We start from the raw sequence: 27,559 nt of genomic DNA, 5'->3' as shown, positions 1-27,559 counted from the left end.
ACAAAGTGTGAACTAAAATTTAATTTTTAACATGACTTATTCTGCCCTAAAGGTAAGACGTAAGATTATCACCATTTTGAGACATTTTCTACCCAGGAATAATTTCAAAGTAGTAAACTGGCCATTTGGAGCCAAGAGATTATGGTACTGTCCATCTGAAACGCCCCAGTGAGGCAGAATCTGAGGTCAATAATAACTCACCCACTAACTTCTCTCTCCAAGTAATGGTATAGAAAACTAAAAAAAAGTTCCCTCTACAATAATAGACACCTTTGAGTTTGGGGAAGAGTTCAATTAATAACTTTAGTTGAATCAACTATAAAGAAAAACAAACCAACTCTAAAGACTCCCAAAATAAGGTTAACCTGACAATGTAATGAAAGCGTAAAACGCTGCATGAAGTTTTAAGACTAGCCTGGGAACAGGAAGCAACTAGTCAAGATAAACCAAGTAAGTGGCCATCACTGTTTATTATTAATATTAACCTGTAGCTGACCACTGATAACTAGCATTGCATTCCTAAGAAAAGGCAATACCATTTCCTGTACTGGCTTTGACTTTCAATTAAAACCATGTAATGTCAAAACCACTGAAATTACTATTTAATTTCATGGCCAATTGGACCAGATAAATCTGACTTGCTACTTGATATCATCATCCCTTTGGGTTGTAATGGACAGGAATGAAGACACTCTTGTTATATGCAAACAAAATATTAAGTATTTGCAGAAAACATACATTTAAAATCATTTTAAAACTCTATGGCTGTAACAGGACCTTTTCAATCTCTAGAAAAATTAAATCGTGTACACACAAAGTTTAATAGTCCGTTGAAAAGTGTGAAAAGTTGAAGCTTGTAAGGAAACAGTCCAGAACTACCAACCCAAATAAAAATGGCACTTTCCTGCTAACATCTACACACTGGTATGTTCGTTTTGGACAGCAACAATGTGCACTGGGGTGGGGGGTGAGGGACAGGAAGAGAAGGGTCATTTACATATTTCTCAATCCAAGTATATGAATTTAGAGGCCTTCCTCAAAAATACATGCACTCCTAAGCCTCCAAAGTCATGCTGCTATATTTAAGCATATAAAAACAGTCGGAACATATCAGGCATGTTAAAAGACAAGAAACAAACCTTTTTTCTTTTGACATGTGTGTGTCTTCCTCCAGAAAGAACGTCACGCTGTACCGAGTCTGGACATTCACTTTCTTGGCTCCCCAACAGCTGCACCTTACAAGAAAGTAAGGTGTGACACTCAGAAATGGCCACAATGGACTCAGATGGGGTCTCTGAGTCACGACAGCCTTTCCCATTTTCCCCTGATGTTTGAAAAGGAGCCTTAAAATTTAAAGGGTTGTAGGGGTCATCAGAATTACAGAAAGAGTTCCACAGTTTGAGACTCTCTGCTTCATCTGCCCTAGATTCCCAGTCATCTTCCTCCCCAGAACTATGCTCAGGGGTCTCAGGAAGGCTTCCAGACTGGGAGGAATTCTCTAGATCAGACTTGCCAGAAAAATCCTTCTCTGAATCAGAAGGCTCTTCAGGAACAATTCTGGCAGCAGTCTGAATTGTTGCTGTAAAGTTCTGGGGATTATAAGGATCTACACTGCAGAAAGAGTTCCAAAGGTGAAGCCCTTCAGGGTCTTGTTCAAGGTCTGAGTCTGACAGTGAGCTATCACTATCAAAACCATCATCCTCAGCTTCCTCATCCCAATCCTCACCTTCTGGATCAGAACTTGTTTCCAGGTCACTGGATGCACCTCCCAAAATATAATCTATCAGTTTGTTACTACAAGCTGGTCTGGCAGAAATGGGAAGGTCATCTTCTAGGTATGAGTAATCAACTACACTTATTCGGCCCTCTCCAGGCTCCTTATCCATAGGTATCTCACAAGATGGACAGCCCTCAGAAGGGCTCTCTTCTTCCAAAGCAAGTGGAACCTCTGTACTTAATAATTCTATTTTTTCTTCAGTGGATTCCTGGGTGTTTCCAGGAATGTCTCCAGCAGCAGGAACAAACTGTGTTGGGTTATCTCTGCAGTGTTTCGGATCCATCCGGAGAAGGCTGTGTTCCTCCTCCAGGCTGTGGTAGCCATTATCCTGGTCAGGGGTGGGTAACTCTTGCCCCTTGCTAGCCTGCTGAAGGAATTCCAGCCGTTTCATGCGAAGATGGTGAATTTCTGGTAGGCCTTCCGTAGAAAGAGGTGGACATCCCTGCCACGAGGCCGGAGTGAGTTCTGCACTCAGCGGTTGGGGATGACAATGGTCCTCTCTCAGGCAGCTGCTCTCTGGGGTTAGTGTCTGGAAGCCGACTAGCTCGCTATTTCCATCACTGTTCTGATAGCTGACTTCTAGCCTAGGAAAGCAGTCCAGGTAGGAAGGGTTCAGCAAATAGGATACCACACTGAAATTGTCTATGCGTTGAATGTTTAGAGGCCCAGAGGGCGAAGAGCCAAGTTCCCGGTTAGAGTACAGACGGGATTGAAGGCTACTGGGCAACAGCTCCACTCCCCACAGCTGCTGCTCTAAGAGAAAAGCCTGTGCTGCAGGGTCCAAAGCACTTCCCTTGGCCTTAAGCTCCAATTTTAGGTCTGGGGGCGAGTATTGCCAGTGGATCCCCTCCTCTAGCCAATCAAGGGGACTGGTGGCCGAGGGGTCTGAGGAGTCGAGCTGCAGCGAACTCAAAGATTTCTGCGCTGTGGGGGCGGCTGGTTTCTCCCGTCCCTTCAGGGCTCTCAGGGCGCTGTAGACTCCAGCAAAATCTAGCCATCTGGTCGGAAACATTCCACCGAAAAGTTGGCTCCAAATTAGCACCTTCTGAAGCAATCCGGGGAGCGGCGCAAGGAGCTGGGAGAGCAGTTTCGTCCAGTAACTGACCCGAGTCTCGGGCTGGGCAGAGGAAAGCAGTGTGGGGCTCCCGGAGTTTTCCGGGCCAAGAGGCGTCGGGAACTTAGAAGAGCCTGCTTGCGATCGCCGAGGGAAAAAGGGTGGCCAGAACCGGAAGCCCGCCCGAGGGCCAAGCCGTTTCCGCGATCCGCCTGTCCCCGGCTCCATCTCCTTTTTCTTGACAGTCTCTCAGGTAGGGCCGCGGCGCTCAGGGGCTGGAGGTCGACGGGATTCGGAGGAAGCCTACAGAGTCTCGGCCTTGCCCAGCGGTGGCGTCGCTGCTCCAGGCCGATCTTCGAGCCAGCAGAAAAGCCACAGAGGGCAGCGAATGCGGCAGCGGGCGGCAGAACACAGGGAAGAACAGCCCGCGCAATAGGCGGCGACAGATGCGACTTCCATCCTGGCGGGGAAGGAGGTTCCCTAGTCGGCTCGACGCTTCAACACCATGGATAGGAGTCCCCCCACGGCCTCGGCGATGGTTTTCCGACTGACAGAGGGTTGAAAAGCCCCTGGGCAACGCGATACCGGAAGGACTGGGTAGGCCGGCTGTTGCGCTGGAAGCGAAGCCCAAAATGGCCGCAGGGCCCGCGCGCCGGCAGGACACCCCCCTAGCCGCCGGAAGAGACGCAGGACTGCTGGGCGTCTACGCCGCTAGCGCCGCGCCGCCCAACGTCACTCGCAAAATCCCCGGCGGGCGGGCCTTTCCGCCCACTTCCGTGTGGCCGCCGATTGGTTTTGCCAGATTTCCCTGTCGGCTTCCTTACTCGAGGAAGAGCCGCACGGCAGCGTGAGGTTGCATCAGCCGGGGGGGGGGGGGAGTGGGGGGGAATGCACGCATGCGCAGTCGTTTCTGTGTGGTCTCCTAGGAGACCGCCCCAACAGCCCTCTAGGTTAAAGGTCTTGGGGAGGGAAGGGGTTTTCAAAATAACCCGAGAATTTCCCGGAGGCGTTTTGATGGCCTAATACACACTGACGTGTGTACAGTCATCCCCTCTCATGAAATGGGGATTAGTTCCAGGACCCCGTAGACACCAGAATCCGCAGACGGTCAAGTCCCTTATGTAAAATGGTATAGTGTTTGCATATAACCTGCATACACCTTCCCAGATATTTAAACCATCCCCTAGATTAAGTATAATACCTAATACAATGCAAGTGCTATGGAACTAGTTGTTATACTGTATTTATTTGTATTATGTTTTATTGTCTTTATTTTTCCCGAATATTTTCAATCCATGGAAGGTTGAATGCCCCGCGGGCCAACTGTAGGGTTATCGTAGTCTTAGATTTTTATTATTTATTTATTTGAGACAGGGTCTAGCTCTGTCGCCCAGGCTGGAGTGCAGTAGTGCGATCTCGGCTCACTGCAGCCTCAACCTCCTGGGCTCCAGTGAGCCTCCCACCTCAGCCTCCCGAGGAGCTGGGACTACAGGCTCGCACTACCACGCCCAGCTAATTTTTTTTTTTTTTTTTTGAGACGGATTCCCACTCTGTCGCCAGGCTGGAGTGCAGTGGCGCAATCTCGGCTCACTGCAACCTCCGCCTCCCGGGTTCAAGCGATTCTCCTGCCCCAGCCTCCCTAGTAGCTGGTACTACAGGCGTGTGCCACCACGCCCAGTTAATTTTTTGTACTTTTAGTAGAGACAGGGTTTCACCATGTTGGCTAGGATGGTCTCGATCTCCTGACCTTGTGATCCGCCCGCCTCAGCCTCCCAAAAGTGCTGGGATTACAGGCGTGAGCCACCGTGCTCGGCCAATTTTTGCATATTTTTGTAAAGACAGGGTTTCGTCGTGTTGCCCAGGTTGGTTTCAAACTCAGCTCAAGTGATCTGCCCGCCTCGGCCTCCTAAAGTGCTGGGGTTACAGGTGTGAGCCACCGCGCCCAGCCTGACAGATATTTTAGGGTTCTCCTATTGTTCAGTACTATGTAGACCATCAACCTGAGATCTTATGTAAAAGTTGGGCAGTACTGCGTACATACATGTCTGGTGTGGGGCAAAGTAAACTCACAGAGAAGCAGCTCAGTCCCCAGAACTATTTACTCTCTTTTATGCTTCCAAGCAGGCAACATATTCAATTCATATTTATTAATACTTCCTTAGCAACCAGAACCACAGAATACAACAGCCAAAAAGGAAACATGGACCACTATCCTTTGAAAAAAAAAAATGGCTGGTAATTTTAATTGCTGTATTTGATTATCTCTTGTGAGTTTGGTCTTAGTTCATTTCTTTATTTCTGCTAAAACTTTGTAATAGATACTCCTGAAGTCAAGTACCAATTACAGAGGGAGGGTGGCAGTTATGAGCACTAGGGACAGCAGAAAAATCTTTAGGGAGCTGGGAGAAGACCAGCAGCTCCTCCTGCCTTACTGGGCCTGTTCAAGGAACAACCACTTCTTTTTTTGTTTTTTGAGACGTGTCTCGCTCTGTTGCCCAGGATATAGTGCAGTGGTGTGATCTCTGCTCACTGCAACCTCCGCCTTCCTGGGTTCAAACTATTATCCTGCCTCAGCCTCCCTAGTAGCTAGGACTACAGGCACATGCCACCACGCCTGGCTAATTTTTGTATTTTTAGTAGAGACGGAGTTTCACCATGTTAGCCAGGATGGTCTCAATCTCCTGACCTCGTGATCCACCCGCCTCAGCCTCCCAAAGTGCTGGGATTACAGGCGTGAGCCACGCCCGGCACAACCACTTCTTTCTAGGAAGCCAAGAGGACCTCAGTTTCTGTTGTTTACCCTACCCTGTATTATTATCCATACCTCTGGAAAATCTCAATCCTATGAACTTCAGAAAAATGTATTAATAATAGAGGTCAGTTTCATAATACAGATCCAAGTAGGCAAATTTGTTACCAGAAGCCTGTTTCTTGTAAAGTGAGGCTAGTAATTCCTCTTTCAATGGATTGGTAAGAAAACTAAGTTTTCTCAGTGCCTAGCCTAGACAGAGTAGGAGCACAAAGATTAGCTAATATTCTTGTGTGGTTCTGCTTTACAGTCTTCAGTTGTTTCCTCATTGCCTGCAGAATAAAGGCTCTATTCAGCCTGCCCTCCCACTGTACTCTTCCAGCCTCCTCTGTCACTTGTCTTCATGCATGTTATATTCTAGGAACATTGGACTTACGTGTACTCCTTGCTTCCTGCCTTTACTCATGCTGTTTCTCAGCCAAGAAAAGCTTCACCTTTCCTGTTACATACCTACTCGTCCTTCAAGATCCAATTCAAATGTCAGCTTCTCCTTGAAGCCTTCGTTGACCTTTCCAGCCAGAATTAATGGATCCCTCACAGTACTTATATTATTCCGCTCTATTAGAGCACTTAACACATTGCATTACATATACCTGTAAGTGTTCTCTCTTGCTGGTCCCTGAACTCCTTGAGGGCTGTATCCAACTATCTAGAAAAGTGGTTCCCAAAGTATGGTCTGGGCACCCCTGGGGATCCTCCTTTGAAACCCTTCCAGAGGGTCCTTAAGGCCAAAAATATTTCCATAATAATTCTAAGCTTTTTTTAACTCTCATTTTCTCGTGTATGTACAGTGAAGTCTTCTGGAAGATACATGGTGTGTGAACTGTCAACAGAATGAATGCAAAAGCAGATAGATACGAGATTCTAGCTGTTTTATATTAAGCCAGATACTAAAGACATTTGGAAAAAATGTAAGACAATGCCACTTTTCTCACTAAGCTTTTTATGTTTTGAAAAATAATTGAACATTACCAGCCTGGGCAACATGGCAAAACCCTGTCTCTACAAAACATACAAAAATTAGCCAGGCATGACGGTGCACGCCTGTGGTCACAGCTACTCAGGAGGCTGAGGTGGGAGGATTGCTCGAGCCTGGGAGGCAGAGGTTGCAGTGAGCCAAGATTGTGCCACTGCACTCCATCCTGGGCAACAGAGTGAGATTCTGCCTCAAAAAAAAAAAAAATTAACATGTAATTGGTTTATTATTTTTAAATGAATTTTAAAATTTTATTGTATTTTTCATTAAAGACAGAGTTTCATATGTTGCCCAGGCTGGAGTGCAGTGGGTATTCACAGGGGCAATCACAGCACACTATGGCCTTGAACTCCTGGGCTCAAGCAATCCTCCTGCTTCAGCCTCCCAAGTAGCTGGAACTACAGGTGCATACCACCACACCCAGCCTAAATGAACATTTTTCAGTTCCTCGGTCTTGAATTCATAGATAGGAAATATTGATAGCTATAAACCACATAAAGGCATAAAGATAGTTATTTGGGGTCCTTAGTAATTTTTTTTTGAGACAGGATCTTGCTGTATTGCCCAGGCTGGAGTGCAGTGGTGCAGTCACGGCTCACTGCACCCTTGATCTCCCAGGCTTAAGCAATCCTCCCACCTCAGCCTCCCAAGTTGTTGGCATGGCAGGTGTGTACCACCACACCTGTTTTTTTTTTTTTTTCATTTTATTATTACATTTTTGAGATGGAGTCTTGCTCTGTTGCCTATGCTGGAGTGCAGTGGTGTAATCTCAGCTCACTGCAACCTCCACCTCCCAGGTTCAAGTGATTCTTCTGCCTCAGCCTCCCAAGTAGCTGGGATTACAGGCACCCACCACCATGCCCGGCCAATTTTTATATTTTTTTAGTGGAGACTGTTTCACCAGGTTGGCCAAGTTGGGATTTTTTTTCTTTTTAGTAGAGATGAGGTTTTGCCATGTGGCCCAGGCTGGTCTCAAACTCCTGAGCTCAAGCAATTTGCCTGCCTCAGCCTCCCAAAGTGCAGGGATTACAGACATGAGCCAGCACACCTGGCTGGGGCCCTCAATAATTTTTAAGAGTATAAACTTTTTCCTGAGGCCAAAAAGTTTAAGAACCACTGAGGTAGTATGTTGACTGGTACATAATAGGCACCCAATAAATGTTTGTTGAATGAACGGAAGAGTAATAATACTTTAAAATAATGTCGTCTTCCTTAAGACCAAGCCTCTTGCATTCCACTCTCAACTTTGTCACTGACTGACACCACATACCCCTGAAAACAATTTCTTAAAACTTTCTTGAATGGAACTCCCCTTCCCCATGTAGTCATTGGATATATAATTTTTATTCTTCCTTATGTTAGAAGTTCTAAAGAGGGAAAATGCAATCATAAAGTATTTGGGCTAGGCATGGTGGCTCACGCCTGTAATCCTAGCACTTGGGAGGTGGGTCAATTGCTTGAGCCCAAGAGTTCAAGACCAGCCTGAGCAACATATGGCAAAACCCCATCTCTACAAAAAATTTGCCAGGTGTGGTGGTATGCATCTGTGTTCCCAGCCACTCAGGAGGTTGAGGTGGGAGGATCACTTGAGCCCAGGAGGTTGAGGCTGCAGTGAGCTGAGAACATGCCACCACACTCCAGTCTGGGTGACAGACTGAGACCCTGTCTTGGAAGAAAAAGGGATGGAAGGAAAGAAAAGAAGAAAGAGGGAGGGAGGGAAGGAAGGAAAGAGAAAAAAGGAAAGAAAGGAAGGAAAGGAAAAGAAAAGAAAGGAAGAAGGAAGAATGGAAGGAAGGGAGGGAATGGAAGGAAGGGAGGGAAGGGAAGGAAGGAAGGAAAGAAGGGAGGGAGGGAGGGAAAGAAAGAAGGAAAGAAAAGGAAGAAGGAAAGGAAAGGAAGGGAGGGAGGGAGAGAGGGAAAGAAAGAGAAGAAGGAAAAAGGAAGGAAGAAGAAAGGGAGGGAGGGAGGGAAAAGGAAGGAAGGAAGAAAGGAAAGAAAGAAAAGGAAGAATGGAAGAAGGGGAGGGGAGGGGGGAGGAGAGGGAAGGGGAGAGGAGGGGGACGGGAGTGTGGGGGGAGGGGAGAGAGAAGGAAGGGAGGGAAAAGAAAGAAAGAACCTGAGCAACAGTCTACAAAAGTTTATGGAAAAAAAAGTTTAAAAAATTAAAATATTTGAGAGCTGCCTCTGAGAATATGTGACTTTGCCTTGTTCGTCTCAGCTGGAACAGTGTGACTCAGCCTTCCCAAGCCTGCTAGAGGGCAGAGGGAGGCCAGATCTGTACACAGAGATAACATGTTGCCAAGGCCGTGTGCAAGCTGGTGAAGACAAAAAGTCCTTCCATTGGCAAGCTGACTGGCACTTTGGCTGGAGAAAATTAAAACCTCAGTTAATTCTGTTTATTTTAAAAGACTTTGCCAGACTGAGGTAAAGGGTATATGGCTCTTGATTTTTTCGGAGTCACCACCAGCTCCAAGATCTGATATCCCAGTATCTCCCACTCTGGCTGCCACCTCCTACCAATCCACACTGCCCTGATATCCCTATTCAGCTGCTGGTTAACCCCTCAGAGACCACAAACCATTGCTCTTACCACTTTTTGTGATCCATCACACTCTTCATTTCCCTCCTTACTCAGCATGAATTTCCATGATCCAGTATTAAAACTACCCCCTTGCCCTTCTACTCCCTGGCAAAACTCCAACCCTAGTTAAACCCAACTACTCACTCATTCTGCGCCTGCACCCTTGCAGCTAATCATTGCTTAAGAAGATCGCTCAGGCATGCTGAGTGACTCACTTCATACTTGTGATCACAATCTCATCGACGCCAGGCACTCCCACCACAGTTCCCTAGAAGCTTTGCTTCTCCTACACTCTGAGACTATCTCACAATACTTCTTTCTTCAAATTTCCAGCATTTCCCATAAACACACATTCTCAGTTTATGATCACACTCATACTTCAAGAAAAAACAGAAACAACTGGACATAAATCACCTCATCTTTCCCTGAACAAATCCACCGGCATCTGGACCCACATAATCTGCCTTCAATCCTGCCACAACCCAAGAAACCTCCTGGATGCCATCCCTCCATTTTCACTTAAGGAATTCTGACCTCTCTTATCCCTTCTCCCTAGTAACATACACGTTTGTCTCACTAATAGATCATTCACATTTACATAACTTAATATCAGCTATATTAAAAATAAAAAGACCACCCAGCATGGTGGCTTACGCCTGTAATCCCTACACTTTGCAGGGCCAAGGCAGGGGGCTTGAGCCAAGGCTTGAGCCCAAGTGTTCAAGACCAGCCTGGACGACATAGCAAGACCTTGTCTCTACAAAAATTTAAAAAATTCGCTGGGCGTGGTGGCTCACACCTGTAGTCCCAGCTACTCAGGAGGTTGAGGTGGGAGGACTGCTTGAGCCAACGAGGTTGAGGCTGCAGTGAGCCAAGAACACACCACCACCCTGCAGCCTGGGTGACAGAGCAAGACTCTGTCTCAAAAAAAGTAAATAATAAAAAAAAGCCTTCCCTGGATACACACCCCTCCAAGCTTCTGCACCACCAGAGCGAAACCTCTCGAGAGTTGTTAGTGCTTATGGTCTCCACTTTCTCTTCACCTATACTCTCCCCAGCCTACACCAATGTGGCTTTCACCCCCACCACTCATTCAGGCAGCTCTTATCAAGGTCACCAAGAACATTTTGCTATGTTCACTCCTCTTGACTGTTAGGGGTTGAACTGTGTCCCCCAAAAGACAAAGTCCTAAAGATAAAGTACTAAAGTCCCCTTAGTACCTGTGAATGTGATCTTATTTGGAAATAGGTTCTTTGCAGATGATCAAGTTAAGATGAGGTCATTATGGTGGGCTCTAATCCAAGATGACAGCGTCCTTATAAAAAGAGATTTGGACACAGACATGTGCGTGCACAGGGAGAGAATGCCACGGCAATGTGAAGGTAGAGACTGGGTTGATGCATATATAAGCCAAGGAATGCCAGATTGCCAGCAAACCTCCAGAAGCCAGCAGAGAAACATGGAACAGACTCTCTCACAGCCCTCACAAGGAATCAACCTTGCAGACACCTTGATTTTGGACTTCCAACCTCCAGAAATACATTGCTGTTCAAGCCTCTCAGTTTGTGATACTTTGTTAGGGCAGCCCCAGGACACTGATCATACTTTTCTTTAGGTTGCCAGGACACCATTGATCTGCTCCTCCTCCTCCTCTAAATGTTGGCCTCAATCCACCCACATGCCTCTCTAACCTGGGTGATCTCATCTCATTCCATGGAATTAAACGCCATCTGAATGCTGATGACTTCCATATCTAAACTTCCAGACTGACTTCCCTTGGGCTTCAGATTCCATTCTATTATTTCTCCACTTAGATTTCTATCACACATCTCAAACTTATCACAATCAGTAGTCTTGATTCAGCTCTACTGAACCTACCTCCCCACTCCCAGTAATTCCTCCAGAGGACTCTTTTCCTACATTCTGAGGCTCCACACTGAGGAGTCAACCTCAACTCCCCTTTCCCTCGATTCCATATGCAGTCCATCAGCAAGTCCTGTCAGCTCTACCTTCAAAATATATCCAGAATTTGACCACTTTTACCATCCCCAAGCCACCATCATTTCCCTCCTGGACTACAATAGCCTCCTCTTCTGCTTCCATTCTTGCTTCGAACAGCAGCCAGAAGAATGATCTCTTAAAACATAAATTAGACATTACCGTTTCCTTTTCAATTTTTTTTTTTTTTTTTTTTTTTTTTAGATAAGAGTCTCTCTCTGTTGCCCAGGCTAGAGTGCAGTGGTGCGATCTTAACTTACTGCAACCTCCACTTCCTGGGTTCAAGTGATTCTCCTGCCTCAGCTTCCTGAGTAGCTGGGATTACAGGCGTTCACCACCACACCTGGCTAATTTTTGTATTTTTAGTAGAGTTGGGGTTTCACTATGTTGGCCAGGCTGGTCTCGAACTCCTGACCTCAGATGATCCACCCGCCTTGGCCTCCCAAAGTGCTGAGATTACAGCCATGGGCCACCGTGCCCGGCCCCTGCAGTTCCCTTTCTGAAAACCCCATCATCCTAAGAATAAAGCCTGAAGCTCTGATTGATTTTAACACTCAGATCAGATATCCTCTCTGAAGCCCACTCTGCCTGCCCCACCCCTTCTTATGCCACCTTGTCCATATCACACTGCACTGTATTTATTTCCATGCCTGCCTCCCTTGAAAGACTGAGTTCCTTGAAGACAGGATCCACACCTTTGTTATCTGAGTAGCCACAGTACCGGACACCTCGCCTCACCCAGAGTAAGCCATTAGTGTTGTTTGTTGACACTTTAGACAAGTCCCAGCCACCAGAAAATTCTCTCCCAATTTAAAATGCTGCCTCATTTTTTCCACCTTTCAAATCCAGTCTAATCTTTGCTCCCCAAATCTCGGCAAGCTGGGCTGCTTCATTTTTGTCACCTCTCTTTGAACTCAGAAATCTGGGCCCCGTGGCTGCTTTTGTTTCTTTTCTCCTTGGGCAACCTCTCTCTCTCATTCCCCACCTCTCTCATTCCCATTCCCTCAGGAGGGTTCAGATTTCTACCTCATTTGGCCACGAAATTTCCTTCACTAAGACTCTTGGCAGATTCAAGTACTAACCTTTAAAAAGTCCATAGGGACTTGCCCAGAACTGCAGTGACACCTCAAGACCACTTAGAAATAAAGCAGGTAACACTTCCTACTGTTTACTATTGAAAAATCCCTGGAAGCCCCCACAGAATTCCCCAGTATGAAACATGACTCCCCACTGGAGAGTTCTGAAGACTTCTGGGTACAATGCTTGAACAAGGGTCACTTCACTTCCATCCTGCACTTGGGGGATTCACTTCTGGGCTGTGGTTATGCTGTAGTGGTTTGATAGTTTTGAGGCATCTCAAGTTTCAGTTTTTTCTCCTATAAAATGGAGTTGGTCAAATATTACTAGGTAGTAAACTTCTTTTTTTTTTTTTTTTAAGACAGTTTCGCTCTTTTTGCCCAGGATGGAGTGCAATGGCGCAATCTCAGCTCACTGCAACCTCCGCCTCCCGGGTTCAAGCGATTCTCCTGCCTCAGCCTCCCAAGTAGGTGGGATTACAGGTGCCCGCCACCACACCCAGCTAATTTTTTGTATTTTTAGTAGAGATGGGGTTTCACTGTGTTAGCCAGGATGGTCTCGATCTCCTGACCTCGTGATCTGCCTGCCTCGGCCTCCCAAAGTGCTGGGATTACAGGCGTGAGCCACCGTGCCTGGCCCTGGTAGTGAACTTCTTAAATGCAGAGAACTGTCTTAATTTACCTTGGTAAGCCCCAATCCGGTACCTAGAGTACAGGGCCCAGGATGCATTCAATACAATGTATTTTTTTATGAATGGAGGCATGCCACTAGGTAGCACTGGTAAGAACTGTAAATGTTTGTTGCAGAATTCATGAATGAGCCATACTTACTGTCCAGGGCAGTTGTAATGGAAGATGATAGATATCATGTATAAAAAGCACCCGAAATACCAATTAGACCAACTTAAGGGATTGTATTAAACATTGCCTAGGAGGGGTTGCACAAGGTTTGGAGTGCAACAAACCTGGGTTCAAACTCCAAGACTTATTGGCTGTGTGCCCTTAGGCAAGTTACTTCATCCCTCTGAGCTTCAGTTTCTTCATCTGTAAAATGGGTAATGGTACACACCTGATCAAGTTGTTGTGAGGATAGATTTAGCTGACAAATGTAAAAATGGTCAGTGCAGTGCACTAGTGCATATAAAAGTTATCACGTGGTGGTATAAAAAACCACTATTATTATTTTCATCTCATACATCAGATGTTTCAATGTAAACATGTGAACATCAACCAATTTTTTTTTTTTTTTTTTTGAGACGGAGTTTCACTCTTGTTGCCCAGGTTGGAGTGCAATGGCACGATCTCGACTCACTGCAACCTCCACCTCCCTGGTTCAAGTGATTCTCCTGCCTCAGCCTCCTGAGTAGCTGAGGTTACAGGCGCGTGCCACCACGCCTGGCTAATTTTTGTATTTTTAGTAGAGACGGGGTTTCACTATGTTGGTCAGGTTAGTCTCGAACTCCTGACCTCAGGTGATTCACCCACCTTGGCCTCCCAAAGTGCTGAGATTACAGGGATGAGCCACTCTGCCCAGCCAAACATCAACCAATCTTTAAAATGATAGTTTCAGCTGGGTGCAGTGGCTCACACCCGTAATCCCACCACTTTGGGAGGACAAGGTGAGAGGGTTGCTTGGACTCAGGAATTCAAGACCAGCCTGCGCAATGTAGCAAGACCTTGTCTCTACTAAAAATTACTTTTAAAAATTATGGGAGGCTGAGGCGGGTAGATCACTTGAGCCCAGGAGTTCAAGACCAGCCTGGGAAACATAGCAAAACCCTGTCTCTACAAAGAATAAAAAAAAATTAGCCAGACATGATGGTGCGCACCTGTGGTCCCAGCTACTGGGAAGGCTGAGGTGGGAGGATGGATGGAGTCCAGGAGGTGGAGGTTGCAGTGAGCCTAGATCTCACCACTACACTCCAAGCCTGGGCAACTGAGAGAGACCCTGTGTCAAAAAAATAAATAAAATTATAGTTTCATTTTTTTCTCAAATGTCATTTATTAGAAAATACAATTCCCGAGAAAGGAGATACAAGGGATTCTGGGAAGTGGGAAGTAAACAGTACACAGATCTCTTTAAATCAGGAGCATATAGGTCATAATAAAATGAGCTACAGGCACAAAGCCAGTAACACATTTATGGTCCGTTCATCTGGAAAAGTTTCACCGCCCACTCCCCACTCCTCTTCCCCCTCCTGGAAGCAGCCAGCTTTATCCCTGGCATTTTAATTTTAGAGAAAATTTAAACTTCCATGCTGCCCTGTGGCTTCGGTCAATGGAGCTTCTTTGTCCAGTTATGGAATGAGTCAGCAAAACGGGGAGTTTCTGATCCTTGGAATTAGGGAGGGACAGTTTACAGAATGTCCTCATTTCACTCTTTTCCCAATCATGGGAAATATCCAGCCAATTCTGGTTTTAAAGGTTAATATCAAATTCAAAGTCCCTCCCTCCTTTTGGCGAGGAAGACAACCCTTTGGAGTGAAACACAAAAGAGCAAATGTAAAATCCATCTGGGGCGGGGCATGGTGGCTCACGCCTGTAATCCCAGCACTTTGGGAGGCCGAGGCAGGCAGATCACGAGGTCAAGAGATCGAGACCATCCTGGCCAACATGGTGAAACCCCGTCTCTACTAAAAATACAAAAATTAGCTTGGCGTGGTGGCACATGCCTGTAATCCCAGCTACTCGGGAGGCTGAGGTAGGAGAATCGCTTGAACCCGGGAGGCAGAGTTTGCAGTGAGTCGAGATCATGCCACTTACACTCCAGCCTGGCGACAGGGCAAGACTCCGTCTCCAAAAAAAAAAAAAAAAAGAAAAAAAAATCCATCTGGTAGGGAGTAAAGAATATGAAGAGATAAGAGAGTCAGTCTCAGTCTCTCCCTTTGGGCTCCTGAGCTTAGCTCCAGGGGAATAATCACCACTCCAATCCAGCCTCCTACTGACCAAAGAAAAATCATGGGGCAAAAAACAACAGTTTTGATGGAATCCCCCACCCCATGCCCCTTTCCTTCAGATAGGGCATCCCTTTGGCTCCAGACTAAATAGGTTTATGGCCCCACAGAATGAGGAAAAGTCTTATAAAAAGGGTGACAGAAATGGAGTTTGGGAGGGAAGTAGCACAGCAGAAAGAAGTGGGGAGTGATGGATGGGGAATGCTTTCCAGAGGCTACCTAGCAAGCAGTCAGTGGCATCTGCAGCCTAGGGACCTCTTCCCAGGGCCAAGATGCTCTTGGGTGAAACTACATCTAAGGACTGAGTCAGTATTTTGTCCCACCAGAGACAAATGAAGGGAGAGACCTATGGGGAAGCACCCCCAGCATATTCATAGAGACCAGCTGACCCCCAGAAGGGCCAGGAGAATGGAGGGGCAAGGGGTAGAAAATGGTATTCAGGGCAAGTCCTAATAAAGTAGGGAAGACAAGAGGAAAAGTCCCCCCAAAAGAGCATGGGTCCCTGAATATGGGTCCTTGGCAGAACCCCAATACGGAAGGCCCTTCCTTACACATGTAGGTATCACAGCGCTCTCCTTTGGAGGCAAAATCAGAAAGGCCCAGTGGCGCAAGCCTCAGTCCAGCCCAGGCAGCCCTCCCCAACCCTCCCCAACCTGTCCTTAGAGAGGGCTCTGGCCGAGGACCCACTGGGCCCCTCCCCAGATAGTTCCTATAGCTAGAAAACGAAACAACAACAACAACAACAACAACAAAACCTAGGGAAAAGTCCAATAAGAACCTTAATCATACAAAAAGTCCAAATAGTCTTCCTCTCTTGCCTTCTGGGGCATAGATACGTCCCTTCTCGCAAGGCTTCCTGTCCCAGTTAGGACAACATCACTATTTCATTTTTTAAAAATAAAAATTAAGATATCCACCCACCCACCCCCAAAATGCTACTTCATACAGCCTACCCCACACACTCCCCAAACCAAGCATTGCTCCCTTGACACAAGGTAAACTTAAAACTTTGCTGCAACCTCACAGCCTCCAAGGGGCTGCTCATCACAACCAACCCACGTTCAGTCTCCAGAAGAAGTGACAGCAGAGCATGTCTTACTCTCCCTGCCTCCTACCACAGAGGCCAGAATCACCTGGACTGAGCTGGAGGCCTGCCCAGGGCCCTGGCCCTTCACAGGGAAGAGTCTCACAGGGGAGAGTCCTCTCCCCCAGCTCCTGCCACCAGCCTGGGATGCTGGGTGGGGGCTCTGCTGGGCTCACAAGGTGCCATGACTTCGAGATCCCAGGGCGAACCAGCCGGTCTTCTCCTGAGCCAGGTCCAGCTCTCGCAGGCGGATGTTCACCTCACCGAGGAGGACGTTCTCCCAGAATCCCTGCTCACTCAGCACGCTCAGCTGGAGCTCCCGCTGCTGCAGGTCTCCCTTGGGGATCCCATCATATACCAACTGCAAACATAGAGATGGGTGAGGGAAGTGGTGAGAGAAGGAACAAGAAGAATCCAGAGGGAACCCGAGAGAGGGAGATGGTAAAGTCTGTTGGGGGTTGATCCAGCTGAGGCTAGCACTGACCCTGCAGAGTCCCAGGTAATACAGAAGGCACACAAGGTACACAGACTCCAAGGAAAGCGTTAATGAACTCTGTTCTTTGCTCAGAGTTCAAGCAGGTGAAGGCTTTGTACTGGGGCCACTGCTCATTTTCAGCACAGGACCAGCAGGCTTCTCCTTCCCACAGGATAGGGCCAGACCCCAGCCATGAAATTCCAGCCCAAAAGGGCTGGCAAACTTTTTATGTAAAGGGACAGACAGTAAATATTTTTAGGCTTGATAAGCCATATGGTCTATGTTACAACTACTCAATCCTGCCATTGCAACATGAAAGCAGCTACAGGTAACACCTAAATCAGCAAGTACAGCCATGTTCTTAATACAACATCTTAATACGTTCTTCAATACGACTTTATCTAGGAGAACAGGCGCAGGTTGCCAACCCCTGCCCTACCCCACCATTTTCCCCACCCACCATCTCATTGTAGGTAGGATTGCAGGTTTTCCGGGCCACTTTGGTTTTCCTCTTAGTGGTTTTCTGAGGGTCAGGAAGGAGGTAAATTTTCACATAGGGGTCAGGGTCATTTCCATCCTGGAGCAGTTGCTACGATAGAATGAGAACCAAAAAATGTTAAGATTTTTAACATCTGTCTCTTCACCACCATTCCTGTGATCACACTCTGATCCAGACTCTCATCTGCCATCTGGCATCTTGCAATGCACAACTAATTTATTTGTCTGCTTCCAAGCTCACTCTATTCTGATAAAAATATCTACCATGATAACATTGTGTCCTATTAAAACATCAATTGGTTTGCCTATGATATCAAGTCTATACTTTTTATCCAAATCCTCAGGACATCCCATAATGTGCTCTGTTTTGAGTGAACCATCATGTTCCCAGGTATCTTCCTGCCATATCTACTATCCTTGTCTATTTTGTCATTTGGTCCACTTAACCCCTAAGAGGTAGAGACATGAGTCACAGAGATTGAGCTGCTTGCTCGAGGGCAGCCAACTAGTGATTCACTCAGCCTGATCCTTTTAAAACCTAAGTCAGATTATGTCATGCCTCTGCTCAAAACCATCTCATTCAGGGAAAAAGCCACGGTTCTTACTATCAGGGTGAGGTGCTGGTCCGTCATACCCTCTCCAACCTCATCATCCACTCCTCTCGACTTTGCTCCATCGGCTTCAGCCGCTGGCCCCTTGCTGTTTCTGACGCACCCCTGGCAGGCTCCTGGCTCTGGGCTGTCAGATCTAACTGCTCCCTTTGCCTGGGAAAGTCTGCCCTCAGATGCATAAACATGGCTCCCTCCCTCACCTTCTCCATCTTGCTAAGACACCTCCTCAACAATGACGCCTTCCCTGAGCACTCTTTGCAAAGTCCACTCCCTTCATTCCATCCTAGCATTCCTTCTCTGCTTTATTTCTTGCCATAGCTCTTACTACCATCTTCTATGCCATATATTTTACTTATCTGCCTGTGTGCCGTTTCCAACTAGAGTGTAAGCCCCCTGAGGGCAGGGATTTTGTTTTGTTTTCCCCCATACCCAGAGCTAATGTATCAGTATATAGCAGGCACTCAAACATTTATTGAATGAAGAATAAATGGATGAATGTTTATGCTCCTCCTGCCATATCCCACTGCCCCAACCTACATAAAATGCCTAACATAGGATGCAGCACAATGCAAGTATTCAAGTTCCCTTCCTGGCTGGGCATGGTGGCTCACACCTATAATCTCAGCACTTTGGGAGGCTGAGGCAGACGGATCACCTGAAGTCAGGCATTCAAGACCAGTCTAGCCAACGTGGTGAAACCCGGTCTCTAATTTTAAAAAATACAAAAATTAGCCAGGTGTGGTGGCATGTGCCTGTAGTCCCAGCTACTCAGGCTGAGGCAGGAAAATCGCTTGAACCCAGGAGGCGGAGGTTGCAGTAAGCCAAGATTGCGCCACTGCACTCCAGCCTGGGTGACAGAACAAAACTCCATTTCAAAAAAAAAAAAAAGGTTCCCTTCCTCTTCTAGTCACAATGTTCTTAGAACTCGTACCAAAAATTTAGTAATTATATACTGCCTTGATCATGTTCAAAGGATGTCACGTGGCTGCTGAATCATTACAGCCAGGTAATGAGCCCCTTGGGCCTCTCCCTTATAATTACTATAAAAATCATTATTCTAATAAAACCAGGCATGGTGTTAAGTATTCCACAAGCATTATCTCATTTAATCCCCATAATGACTCTATGAGGTAGGTGCTAACATTTTCCTCATTCTAATGAGGCTCAGAATGATTAGGTTACTTGTCAAAGACCACAGCTACAAAAAGCTGTATCATGTATTGCCTAGTCATACCATAGGCTTGCTATGGTTATAGGTCCATGGTGGATGCTCAGTAGACTGTGGTGGTTACCTGTATGACACGGGGCGGAGAAGGTCTGCCCAAAAAAGTAGCTCAAGAAAGATTAAAAAAGAAAAAAATCACGGCTGTGCAGGCACTTACCAAGCCCCGAATATGCATCACCATGATGAAGAGTTTATTGTTTTTGTAGGAAATGGACAGCTTCACCTCCCCTCCCACCTTTCCGACAGGCCGGGCCCATGTGCCATCTGTAGGGACAAATGAAACCACGAAGGGTCAAGAGGCCAGGCAGGTGTTTCTGTTTTCTTCCTGAACCCCCTTGCCCCAGCCTCTCCACGTCAGGTTTCTGATACTCATGAGGCATCTACATTAAGTGTAGTCTGAATGTGATTAGAGTTAATTGGGTTGGGATGGGTCTGAGGATATAATCGACTGAATATCCACCCTGTGGGGAACCCAGGTAAGGAGCTATGGACCCCACAGCCTAAGTGGGAAACTAGATTTCCCAGAGAGTAAGAAAAGGAACAGGAGGCAAGTCAAGGAGAGAGAACTGAGAAGAGGTTGGGGCAGAAGCAGTTACCCTTGGGGTAGTTCAGAGGAGTTGGCAGTAAGGTCTCAGAGAAGATACTGTACCTGAGGACTTAGGAGCTGGGCTGGTGCCCATAGCCTTCTCATCCCGGGGCAGTGGGTGGAAGAAGGTGTACACCAAATCACACTGGAACAGAATCAGAAACAGGGCCATTCTTCAATAAGACAATGGCCCAATACAAAAAGGAAGGGGACTGTTCCAGATTTAAAAAGACTTAGGAAATATAACAACCAACAACATGCAGTTCTTATGTGGATTATAGCTCTAACAAGCCAACAGTAAAAGGAATTTGGGGGATGATAGGGAAATTTTGAATATGGACTATGGACTGGATAATATAATAATACTGTAGTTACTTTAAAAACAAGACTTTATTGTTTAGAGATGCATAGTGAGTATTTAGGGGGTACAGTATTATGATGTCTGTAATTTACTTTGTTTGTTTGTTTGTTTGAGATGGAGTCTCGCTCTCGACACCTAGGCTGGAGTGCAGTGGGGCGATCTCAGCTCACTGCAACCTCAGGCTCCCAAGTAGATGAGATTACAGGCCTGCGCCACCACGCCCAGCTAATTTTTGTATTTTTGGTAGAGACATGTTGGCCAGGCTGGTCTCAAATTCCTAACCTCAGGTGATCCACCTGCCTCGGCCTCCCAAAGTGCTAAGATTACAGGCAGGAACCACTGCACCTGGCCTGTTATTTATTTTAAAATACTTCATAAAAAATAGAAGAAGCAAATATAGCAAAATGTTAAGTGTTTAGGTGATCGATATATAGGTGCTAATTATATTGTTTCTCTACTTTTCTGCATGTTTGAAAGTTTTAACACTAAAAAGTTTAAAAAGAAAAAACAGGCCGAGTGCAGTGGTTCATGCCTGTAATTCCAGCACTTTGGGAGGCTGAGGCCAGAGGATCGCTTGAGCTCAGGGGTCTGAGACCAGCCTGGCGACATAGTGAAACCCTGTCTTTACAAAAAAAAAAATACAAAAACTAGCTGGGTGTGGTGGCCCATGCCTACAGTCCCAGCTACTCAGGAGACTGAGGTGGGAGGATCGCTTGAGCCTGGGAAGTCGAGGCTGCAGTGAGCTGTGATTGTGCCACTGCACTCCAGACTGAATGACAGGGCAAGATCCTGTCTCAAAAAACAAACAAACAAACAAACAAAAAAACTGTGTGAAAATACTCACTTGAACATTAATGGAAAAAAAAAACACATACTCTAAATATCTTTCAAAAATAAAATGGTTAAGATTATGGTACTGCAAGTTGGTGTCTGGAGGAACAGATATTTAAAGTTATAGCATATGTATATACTATAAATGCTAAGGGAAAAAAGCTCAGAATCTAGAGTTATACTTAAGCTATAACCACTATAAAACTGTAAAAATCATGCTTGCATATGGACAAATAGGAAGGGAACATGGACAATAGGGGCAGATGATTTGTTAAAGTATTTAATAATAGGATTCCTCATGACTTTGTTAGGGCCATTATAATACCATTTGTTTAAAAAAAAAATCTAGGTTGATAATACATACTCAACCTGCTCAAAAAACTTTTTCCTCAAAGAGGAGCCTTCCTTTCTGAGGCTCTACTCATTCTCATCATTCTCAGCCCATGTGCCTGGATGCATTCACGTTTCTGTTTAATTGCATTTCTGTGTATAACCCTGTGAGGCTGGACCCACCCTCCTCCTGTCTTCTGCAGACTGGAGCATTGGTCATTCAGCCCACAGACCCCGAAGTGCCAAGTCCTGTTCCTGACTCCTAGTGCCTCCGGATGCTTCCACCTCTGCCTCCCCAACCATCCCCACCAGCCTGGACAGCCAGGAGGAGAGGCAAGCCCACTCACCTCGGCCACCTCGGGGGGTGCGTGGATCAAGTGCCAGATGTAACCGTTTAGCTCCTCCCTCCGCCGCTCGGCCACCGCCTCTCCCCGGGAGCGGCCGATCACGAAGCGACTAGGGAAGCTGGCGTGGCAGCGTAGGCAGCGGGGATGCAGGAGGTGAAGATGGGGAAAGAAAATGGACACAATGGGCTTTTTTCACATTTCATTTGCGTTTCCAGTCCCCTAGCACCCATTTCCCAGCAGCCTCCATTTCTAGGGACCCTCACAATTCCTCCTGTGCTGCACATCTGTGCCCAGGTCTGACACCTGCTCAGCGTCTCACGCCTACATTTCCAACGGCCCCAGACAAGAAAACCAAACAGCGGGCCAGAGTCCTGTGGCTCCCCAGAAATGGCTCAGGAGCCCTCAGTTTCTCCCGTCTATGTAAAAATCCTTTTTTTTTTTTTTTGAGATGGAGTCTCGCTCTGTCACCCAGGCTAGAGTACAGTGGCGCAATCTCGGTTTACTGCAACCTCCACCACCCGGATTCAAGCGATTCTCCTGCCTCAGCCTCCCCAGTAGCTGGGATTACAGGCACACACCACCGCGCCCAGCTAATTTTTGTATTTTTGGTAGAGGGGGGTTTCACCATGTTGGCCAGGCTGGTCTCAAACTCCTTAGCTCGTGATCTGCCTGCCTCAGCCTGCCAAAGTGCTGGGATTACAGGCATGAGCCACCGCACCCGGCCAAAAAATTCATTTAAAAAGTTGTTTGTCTGTTTTGAGACTGAGTCTCGCTTTGTCGCCCAGGCTGGAGTGCAGTCACGTGATCTCAGCTCACCACAACCTCTGCCTCCTGGGTTCAAGCGATTCTCCTGCCTCAGCCTCCTGAGTAGCTGGGATTATAAAAGCATGCCACCACACTAATTTTTGTATTTTTAGTAGAGATGGGGTTTCACCATGTTGGCCAGGCTGCTCTCAAACTCCTGACCTCAGGCAATCTGCCCACCTCGGCCTCCCAAAGTGCTGGGATTACAGGCGTGAGCCACTGCGCCTGGCCTGAAAAGTAGTTTTTAAAAAAATTGCAGTAAAATATGTGTAACATAAAATTTGCCATCTTAACCACTTTTAAGTGTACAGTTCTGTGGAATTAACCATATTCACACTGTCATGCAACCATCGCCACTATCCAACTTCATAGCTCTTTCATCTTGCAAAACTGAAGCTCTGTACCCATTAAACAACCACACCTACCTCCCCTCAGACCTGGGTAACTAGCTTTCTACTTTCTGCCTCTAGGAATCTGACTACTCCAGGTAACTCAGACAAGTGGAATCACGCCGTTTTTGTTTTTTTGTGACTGGCTTATTTCACTTAGCAGAATGTCCTCAAGGTCCATCCACGTTGTTACCCGTGTCGAAATCTCCCTCCATTTTAAATGCTGAATAATATCCCACTGTATGTACATATGACATTTTGCTTATCCATTTGAAAAATGGTGTAACTCTTTAAAAAATTAGAAATTTTGAAACATCAGATTCAACCATGCCTTCCTTTCTGGCCAGTGGGCCTGGAGTGAGAGCTCTTGCGTGCAAGGAGAGCTTGGCCAGCAGGGGGAGCACTTGTCATCAAACTCCATACCAGGCCAAGCAAAGCAGGCAGATGTTCAGTCCAAAAGGGTATTTTCTGCCCCTGCAGCCCTGACCACCTCCCATCCCGTATCCTTTCCCCCTCCCCGACATCCCTCTGTGCAGATAGTAAAGGGGGCAGCTACCTGGGCAAGTGGGAAGAAGGGAAGAGCAGCCGCAACTTATTGTGTAATTCCTGGAACTCCTCAAAGGTCCGCTGGATATAGGTGGCCTCGTGAGTGTTCTCTCGCATCACCTTTACCACATATATCTGCAAAGGTCCAGATCTTAGGGTGTACCTGCCGAGCCCTCTGCACCCAGTGAAGGGTGTAGGAAGGGTCCGGAAGTGTATGTATGTGCTGAGGGGAGGGGCACATTCCAGAAGGAAGAGAGCAAGAGTGGAGACAGATGATAGCACATACACAGGAATCTAAAAGCAGACTTCCCACATATGTTGCCAGGATCCTTGACTCAGAGGGAATAACCATCCAATTCAGCTACCCAATTCTAGGCAGATCACGTGAGCAAAGGAGAGGGAAGTGGTCCAGGACTGCTCCCAGCACAGGACGCTCGGTCAACTCCTGTGGCCCACTGTGCAAGTGTGGAAAAAGTCAGGATCCCAGTAAGCCAGGGTCAGCAGAGAGCAGGAAAGGGGGTCAGATTGGAGAAAACACTTACATAGCCTTTGTTGGGGTGGAAGATCTTCTCATGGCGGCAGAGGAAAACATCACTGATTCGGCCAGAGCTCTTTAGAGTGTGTGTTCGGGAGGCAAAGGAGAGGGTCAGCCGGTCATCTGAGCCCGTGAACTTCATCTGAGCCAGATTATGGATGAAAAAATTGAGCTTTGTGGCTACACTGCCCAGGCTGGACTCAATCAACCTGGCAGGAGGATAAGAAAAGAGGATATAACCATGAACCCAAATTCCTGCTGCCTTGACAGGGGTGTTCCAAGGAATATTCCTGACTCCTGAGACTAACAATCAGCTCACATCAAACCATCTTCCCGTGTCATATCCTCATAAAGCAAATGATTGGCACACAATAATCTCACGCAATTTGCTCATGTGAACCCCAGGGTCTTATCTCCTCCCCTGGCTGCCCACCTGAGCCAAAGACCATCAAACCAAGGTAGAAAGGAACTAGGAACTCACTCTCTCTGTGTAAATGTCTAAATATCAAAAAATTTCAAGGTTCATTGCAATAGAACCTCACCAAGCACTGTTCAATCTCAGATTTCAATTCAGCGGGAGAGGTCCTGTACAGAGAAAGTTTAATTCTCTGAGTTCCAAAAAGAGTGGAGAACAGTATCTACATGGACCACATTTTGCAGGCATTCACAGATAAACACATCCTTGCTTTCACACACAGTGTACCTAAAAACATTGTCAAATATGAGGAGACTGAATCATGGAACTCTATGTTCTGGCAAGGGGGAAGCGTCTGACCAAGAAAGTTAAAAGTTATTACAAAAGCCACATTATACATTGCCCCATAGACAAAGTATTTGATGGGACCTAGTGAGAATGTAGATAAGAGTGATGGCAATGCCCTTGTGTGCAAAGGTTAGCACCAAAACACAGATGGGAAACCAAGGCTGAGAGAAGCAAAATGATTTACCTAAATCATGGGCAAAGTTGGGACAATGTATCCACGTGGTCAGCTCTAGGCTCTAGCATCTGAGCTAAGCTTTTCACCTTTCCCCAGTCCTCCTCCTGCCAATCCAGCAGGCTGGGAATTACTCAGGGTGGGCAGTGCTGATTCGCTCAGGGAATCAGGTTACCTAGTGAAGTAGGTAGTGGCATTGGCCTCTGTGTCCTGAGGCCTCAGGGCGTCGTACACATACTTGAGGTCCTCCAGGTCTGAGAGCTCAGGGATCCCACAGGACAACATCTAGAAGGAGCAGAAAGAACAAGAGAGGGTGCCTGTAACAACCGAGAATTCTTGCTGCTTCTCCACCCTTAGGCAAGGTTTTCTACAGCTAGGCTCCCTAACCCTTCTAGAGGGTAGTAGACAGATGCTGTGGGCAGTGGCTGGAGGGCCACAGGAACTGAAGGGCTGGAGCAGGGAGTCAGGCACCTACACAGACATCATTGTCCTCAGGTAGTCTGGGTCCCTGCCTTTATCTAGGGCAGGCAGGTATTCAGTTGGGGCTCAGAGAGGTAAATCTCTAGAAATCCTCTGCGGCAAAACAGGGAAGTCTTAAAGATGATGCCAGATAATAACAAGAAGGTATTCGGAAAGGGATGGAGCTCCTCACCAGGCCCAGAAGGTTGAGGAAGAGGTGGGTGTGCTTGCGAATGAGGTTGTAGGCTTGGCAGCAAAGGTCAACAAAATCATGGAAGCGGCTGGAAGGCTTGTCACCCCCGTTGATGACATACGCCATGTCCGAGGTGAAGACAAAGGGGGCACGATCCCTGAGCCAAGGGGAACATACAGGTAGAAGGTCAACATGGAGGAGGAAGCCCACCATAGGGGCTGCATCAGGGGTCAGTTTCCCTCATCCCTCATCACGTGGACACACTGGATAGAAGGGGCTCTAACTTTTTTCTTTGTTCCTTTCCTACCTTAATCTTAAAAGATCTCTATATCCTTCATTGGTTCCTTATCTGTGAGCTGGCAATATTTTTTTCTGGATATCTGATTGCATTCCTTTTTGCTACAGTTTAGTTCATTTCCCTTTGTTCAGTCCTTGGTAGGGAAGAACAGCTGGTCCCCACATTCTTCTGCAAGGCCTTGCAAGGACTTGACCTCTTTATCTGTCTTCTCTCCTCCAATGCTGCTGAGCCCTGGGACCATGATCTGAGGCCCAGCTGCTTCCATCATGGGCTTGTGTCCCAGCTCTGAACCACTGTTGCTCACCTCCTTGCCCTTCACTCACAACCTGGCTTCAGGAGATCACTTACCGCTTGATGTTGCCAAACATCTGGGCATGGCCCAGGAAGCGGCCAAAATCAATGTGGAACATGTGACCAGTGGTCTTCAGCATGATGTTGTCGTTATGTCGGTCACAGATGCCCAAGACGTACGTGGCCACGCAGCAGCCAGCGCAGGAGTAGATAAAGTTCTCCACAGCCTGGGAGGGGTCAAGGCAGATGGGAGGAGAGGACATAAAGCTGGCTTGGAAGGACTCCAGGGGCCACAGCCAGACAGAACTCAGCCAGCCCTGGCCTCTCTCTCTTCTGTGAACCCCAACAGTGTCTCACATCTGCCTGTTCATCCTTCATCATGTACTAACTTACACACTTACACACACAGAAACATCTCCCATGTCTTATGGAAAAGATGGAGGTTTATATGTATATCTTCACCACTTCATCTGAATACCATCTTCTCTTTTCTTTCTCCTAGGGAGATTGGTTGGAAAGACAGTGGACTGATCCAAGAGCCCAGTCTTGATCAGCCCAGACTGAGGGGACCTTAAGAGATGGGAAGACTGACATTTACAACTTCCCCAACTGGCCGTGATGATCTTAAGTACAGCCACTGAGGAAGCCAACTTAAGAATCTCTTCCTGACCCTGCTCAGAATTCTATCATCCTTCTTCCTGCCCCAAATAAAATTCCCATTTCCAGAGTTCTTGGTAGCAGCTAAATGCTAATCTAATTAAAGTCACTGCACTCCAAAGAAGAGCTGAGGCAGCTTAACACGTCTAGAGAGTGTTTTACACTTGAAAATGGGACATCTTTAGTTGGTAAAATATGTTAGAGATATTTCTGAGTTTAAAGCAGGAGAGGAGTGGTGAGGGGTTGACTCCATCTTATTTTGTCTGGTCAACATCCATCCCCTGATCTGTCTTTCCAGAAAGAAAAACTACATGGAATGAGGAAATAGACCACTCCTGCCTTCAAAATCCTCTTCGTGAGGTTTATAGAATTCCTAAGAACTCAGGAAAGACATCAGCAGAGAGCAATGATCGTCATAGCCAGGTAGGAATGCATGAAATTAGAAATGAGGGAAAGCTTACTAGATATGGAATGCCCGCCCTCCTTGCCTCCTTCCATAAATTTCCACCCATCATCCTTCAATGACCTTGAGTCCCATAACTTTCCAGACCTTCCCAGCTCATACTGACTTCTCCTCCTCTGAACCTCTACAGATGCACTGTCACCTCCATTCATACAGCACTGACTTCGTCCTTTCAGTCCCATGGGGTTTACAGATCTGTTCTCCTAACAGCTTCTTGCCTATTTCACAAGGCCTATTGCAAAACTAGCTCCACACAGAATGCACCCACCCAGCTACTTGTCGAATTACAACCTGATGATGGATCCACCAGAAACTAAGAATGGAAAGGTTATAAAGAAAGCACAGCATTCATCTTCTGGAAGAAAAAGACTATTTCTAAGAAAGTAAAATAAATGAATAAAAGCACTTAATAAGGA

The 27,559-nt window shown here is 46.7% G+C and overlaps 2 protein-coding genes and 1 long non-coding RNA gene across 7 annotated transcripts in view; 1 reads left to right on the top strand and 2 right to left on the bottom strand.

Moving 5' to 3' along the window:
• The window catches only part of PPP1R15B (protein phosphatase 1 regulatory subunit 15B), an 11,786-nt gene extending 4,982 nt beyond the window's left edge, over window positions 1-6,804 (bottom strand). The window contains exons 1-2 of one of the 2 annotated variants that reach the window (XR_010134985.1): window positions 1,727-6,804; window positions 1,140-1,229 (exon numbers count right to left, since the gene is read on the bottom strand). Coding sequence is in view for 1 of the 2 variants with exons in the window: in XM_004028224.5 (XP_004028273.3) it covers window positions 1,140-3,059 (1,920 nt within the window). In the remaining variant the exon portion in view is untranslated. Of the gene's footprint in view, window positions 1-1,139 lie in introns of both variants that reach the window. The other variant, XM_004028224.5, reaches the window with a different exon arrangement.
• On the top strand, window positions 6,458-27,559 carry LOC129528506 (uncharacterized). The gene is made up of 3 exons (XR_008673735.2): window positions 6,458-6,551; window positions 26,979-27,103; window positions 27,274-27,559. It is a non-coding gene; the product is annotated as an uncharacterized lncRNA (long non-coding RNA).
• Window positions 13,867-27,559, bottom strand: part of PIK3C2B (phosphatidylinositol-4-phosphate 3-kinase catalytic subunit type 2 beta) — a 71,633-nt gene continuing 57,940 nt past the window's right edge. For 3 of the 4 annotated variants that reach the window (XM_019029260.4, XM_055369029.2, XM_019029259.4), the window contains 10 exons: window positions 26,081-26,250; window positions 25,435-25,591; window positions 24,958-25,067; window positions 23,855-24,056; window positions 23,323-23,447; window positions 21,574-21,691; window positions 19,768-19,849; window positions 19,276-19,382; window positions 17,245-17,373; window positions 13,867-16,670 (listed from right to left, as the gene is read on the bottom strand). In XM_019029260.4, coding sequence (XP_018884805.2) covers window positions 16,482-16,670; window positions 17,245-17,373; window positions 19,276-19,382; window positions 19,768-19,849; window positions 21,574-21,691; window positions 23,323-23,447; window positions 23,855-24,056; window positions 24,958-25,067; window positions 25,435-25,591; window positions 26,081-26,250 — 1,389 coding nt within the window. In that variant the 3' untranslated portion in view covers window positions 13,867-16,481. The remainder of the gene's footprint in view (window positions 16,671-17,244; window positions 17,374-19,275; window positions 19,383-19,767; window positions 19,850-21,573; window positions 21,692-23,322; window positions 23,448-23,854; window positions 24,057-24,957; window positions 25,068-25,434; window positions 25,592-26,080; window positions 26,251-27,559) is intronic. The other variant, XR_010134983.1, reaches the window with a different exon arrangement.

This window comes from Gorilla gorilla, chromosome 1 (genome assembly GCF_029281585.2).
Source record: "Gorilla gorilla gorilla isolate KB3781 chromosome 1, NHGRI_mGorGor1-v2.1_pri, whole genome shotgun sequence".
Classification (NCBI taxonomy): Eukaryota; Metazoa; Chordata; class Mammalia; order Primates; family Hominidae; genus Gorilla; species Gorilla gorilla.
The sequence above is the reverse complement of the archived record's forward strand: the minus strand, read 5'-3'. Positions and strand labels throughout refer to the sequence as shown.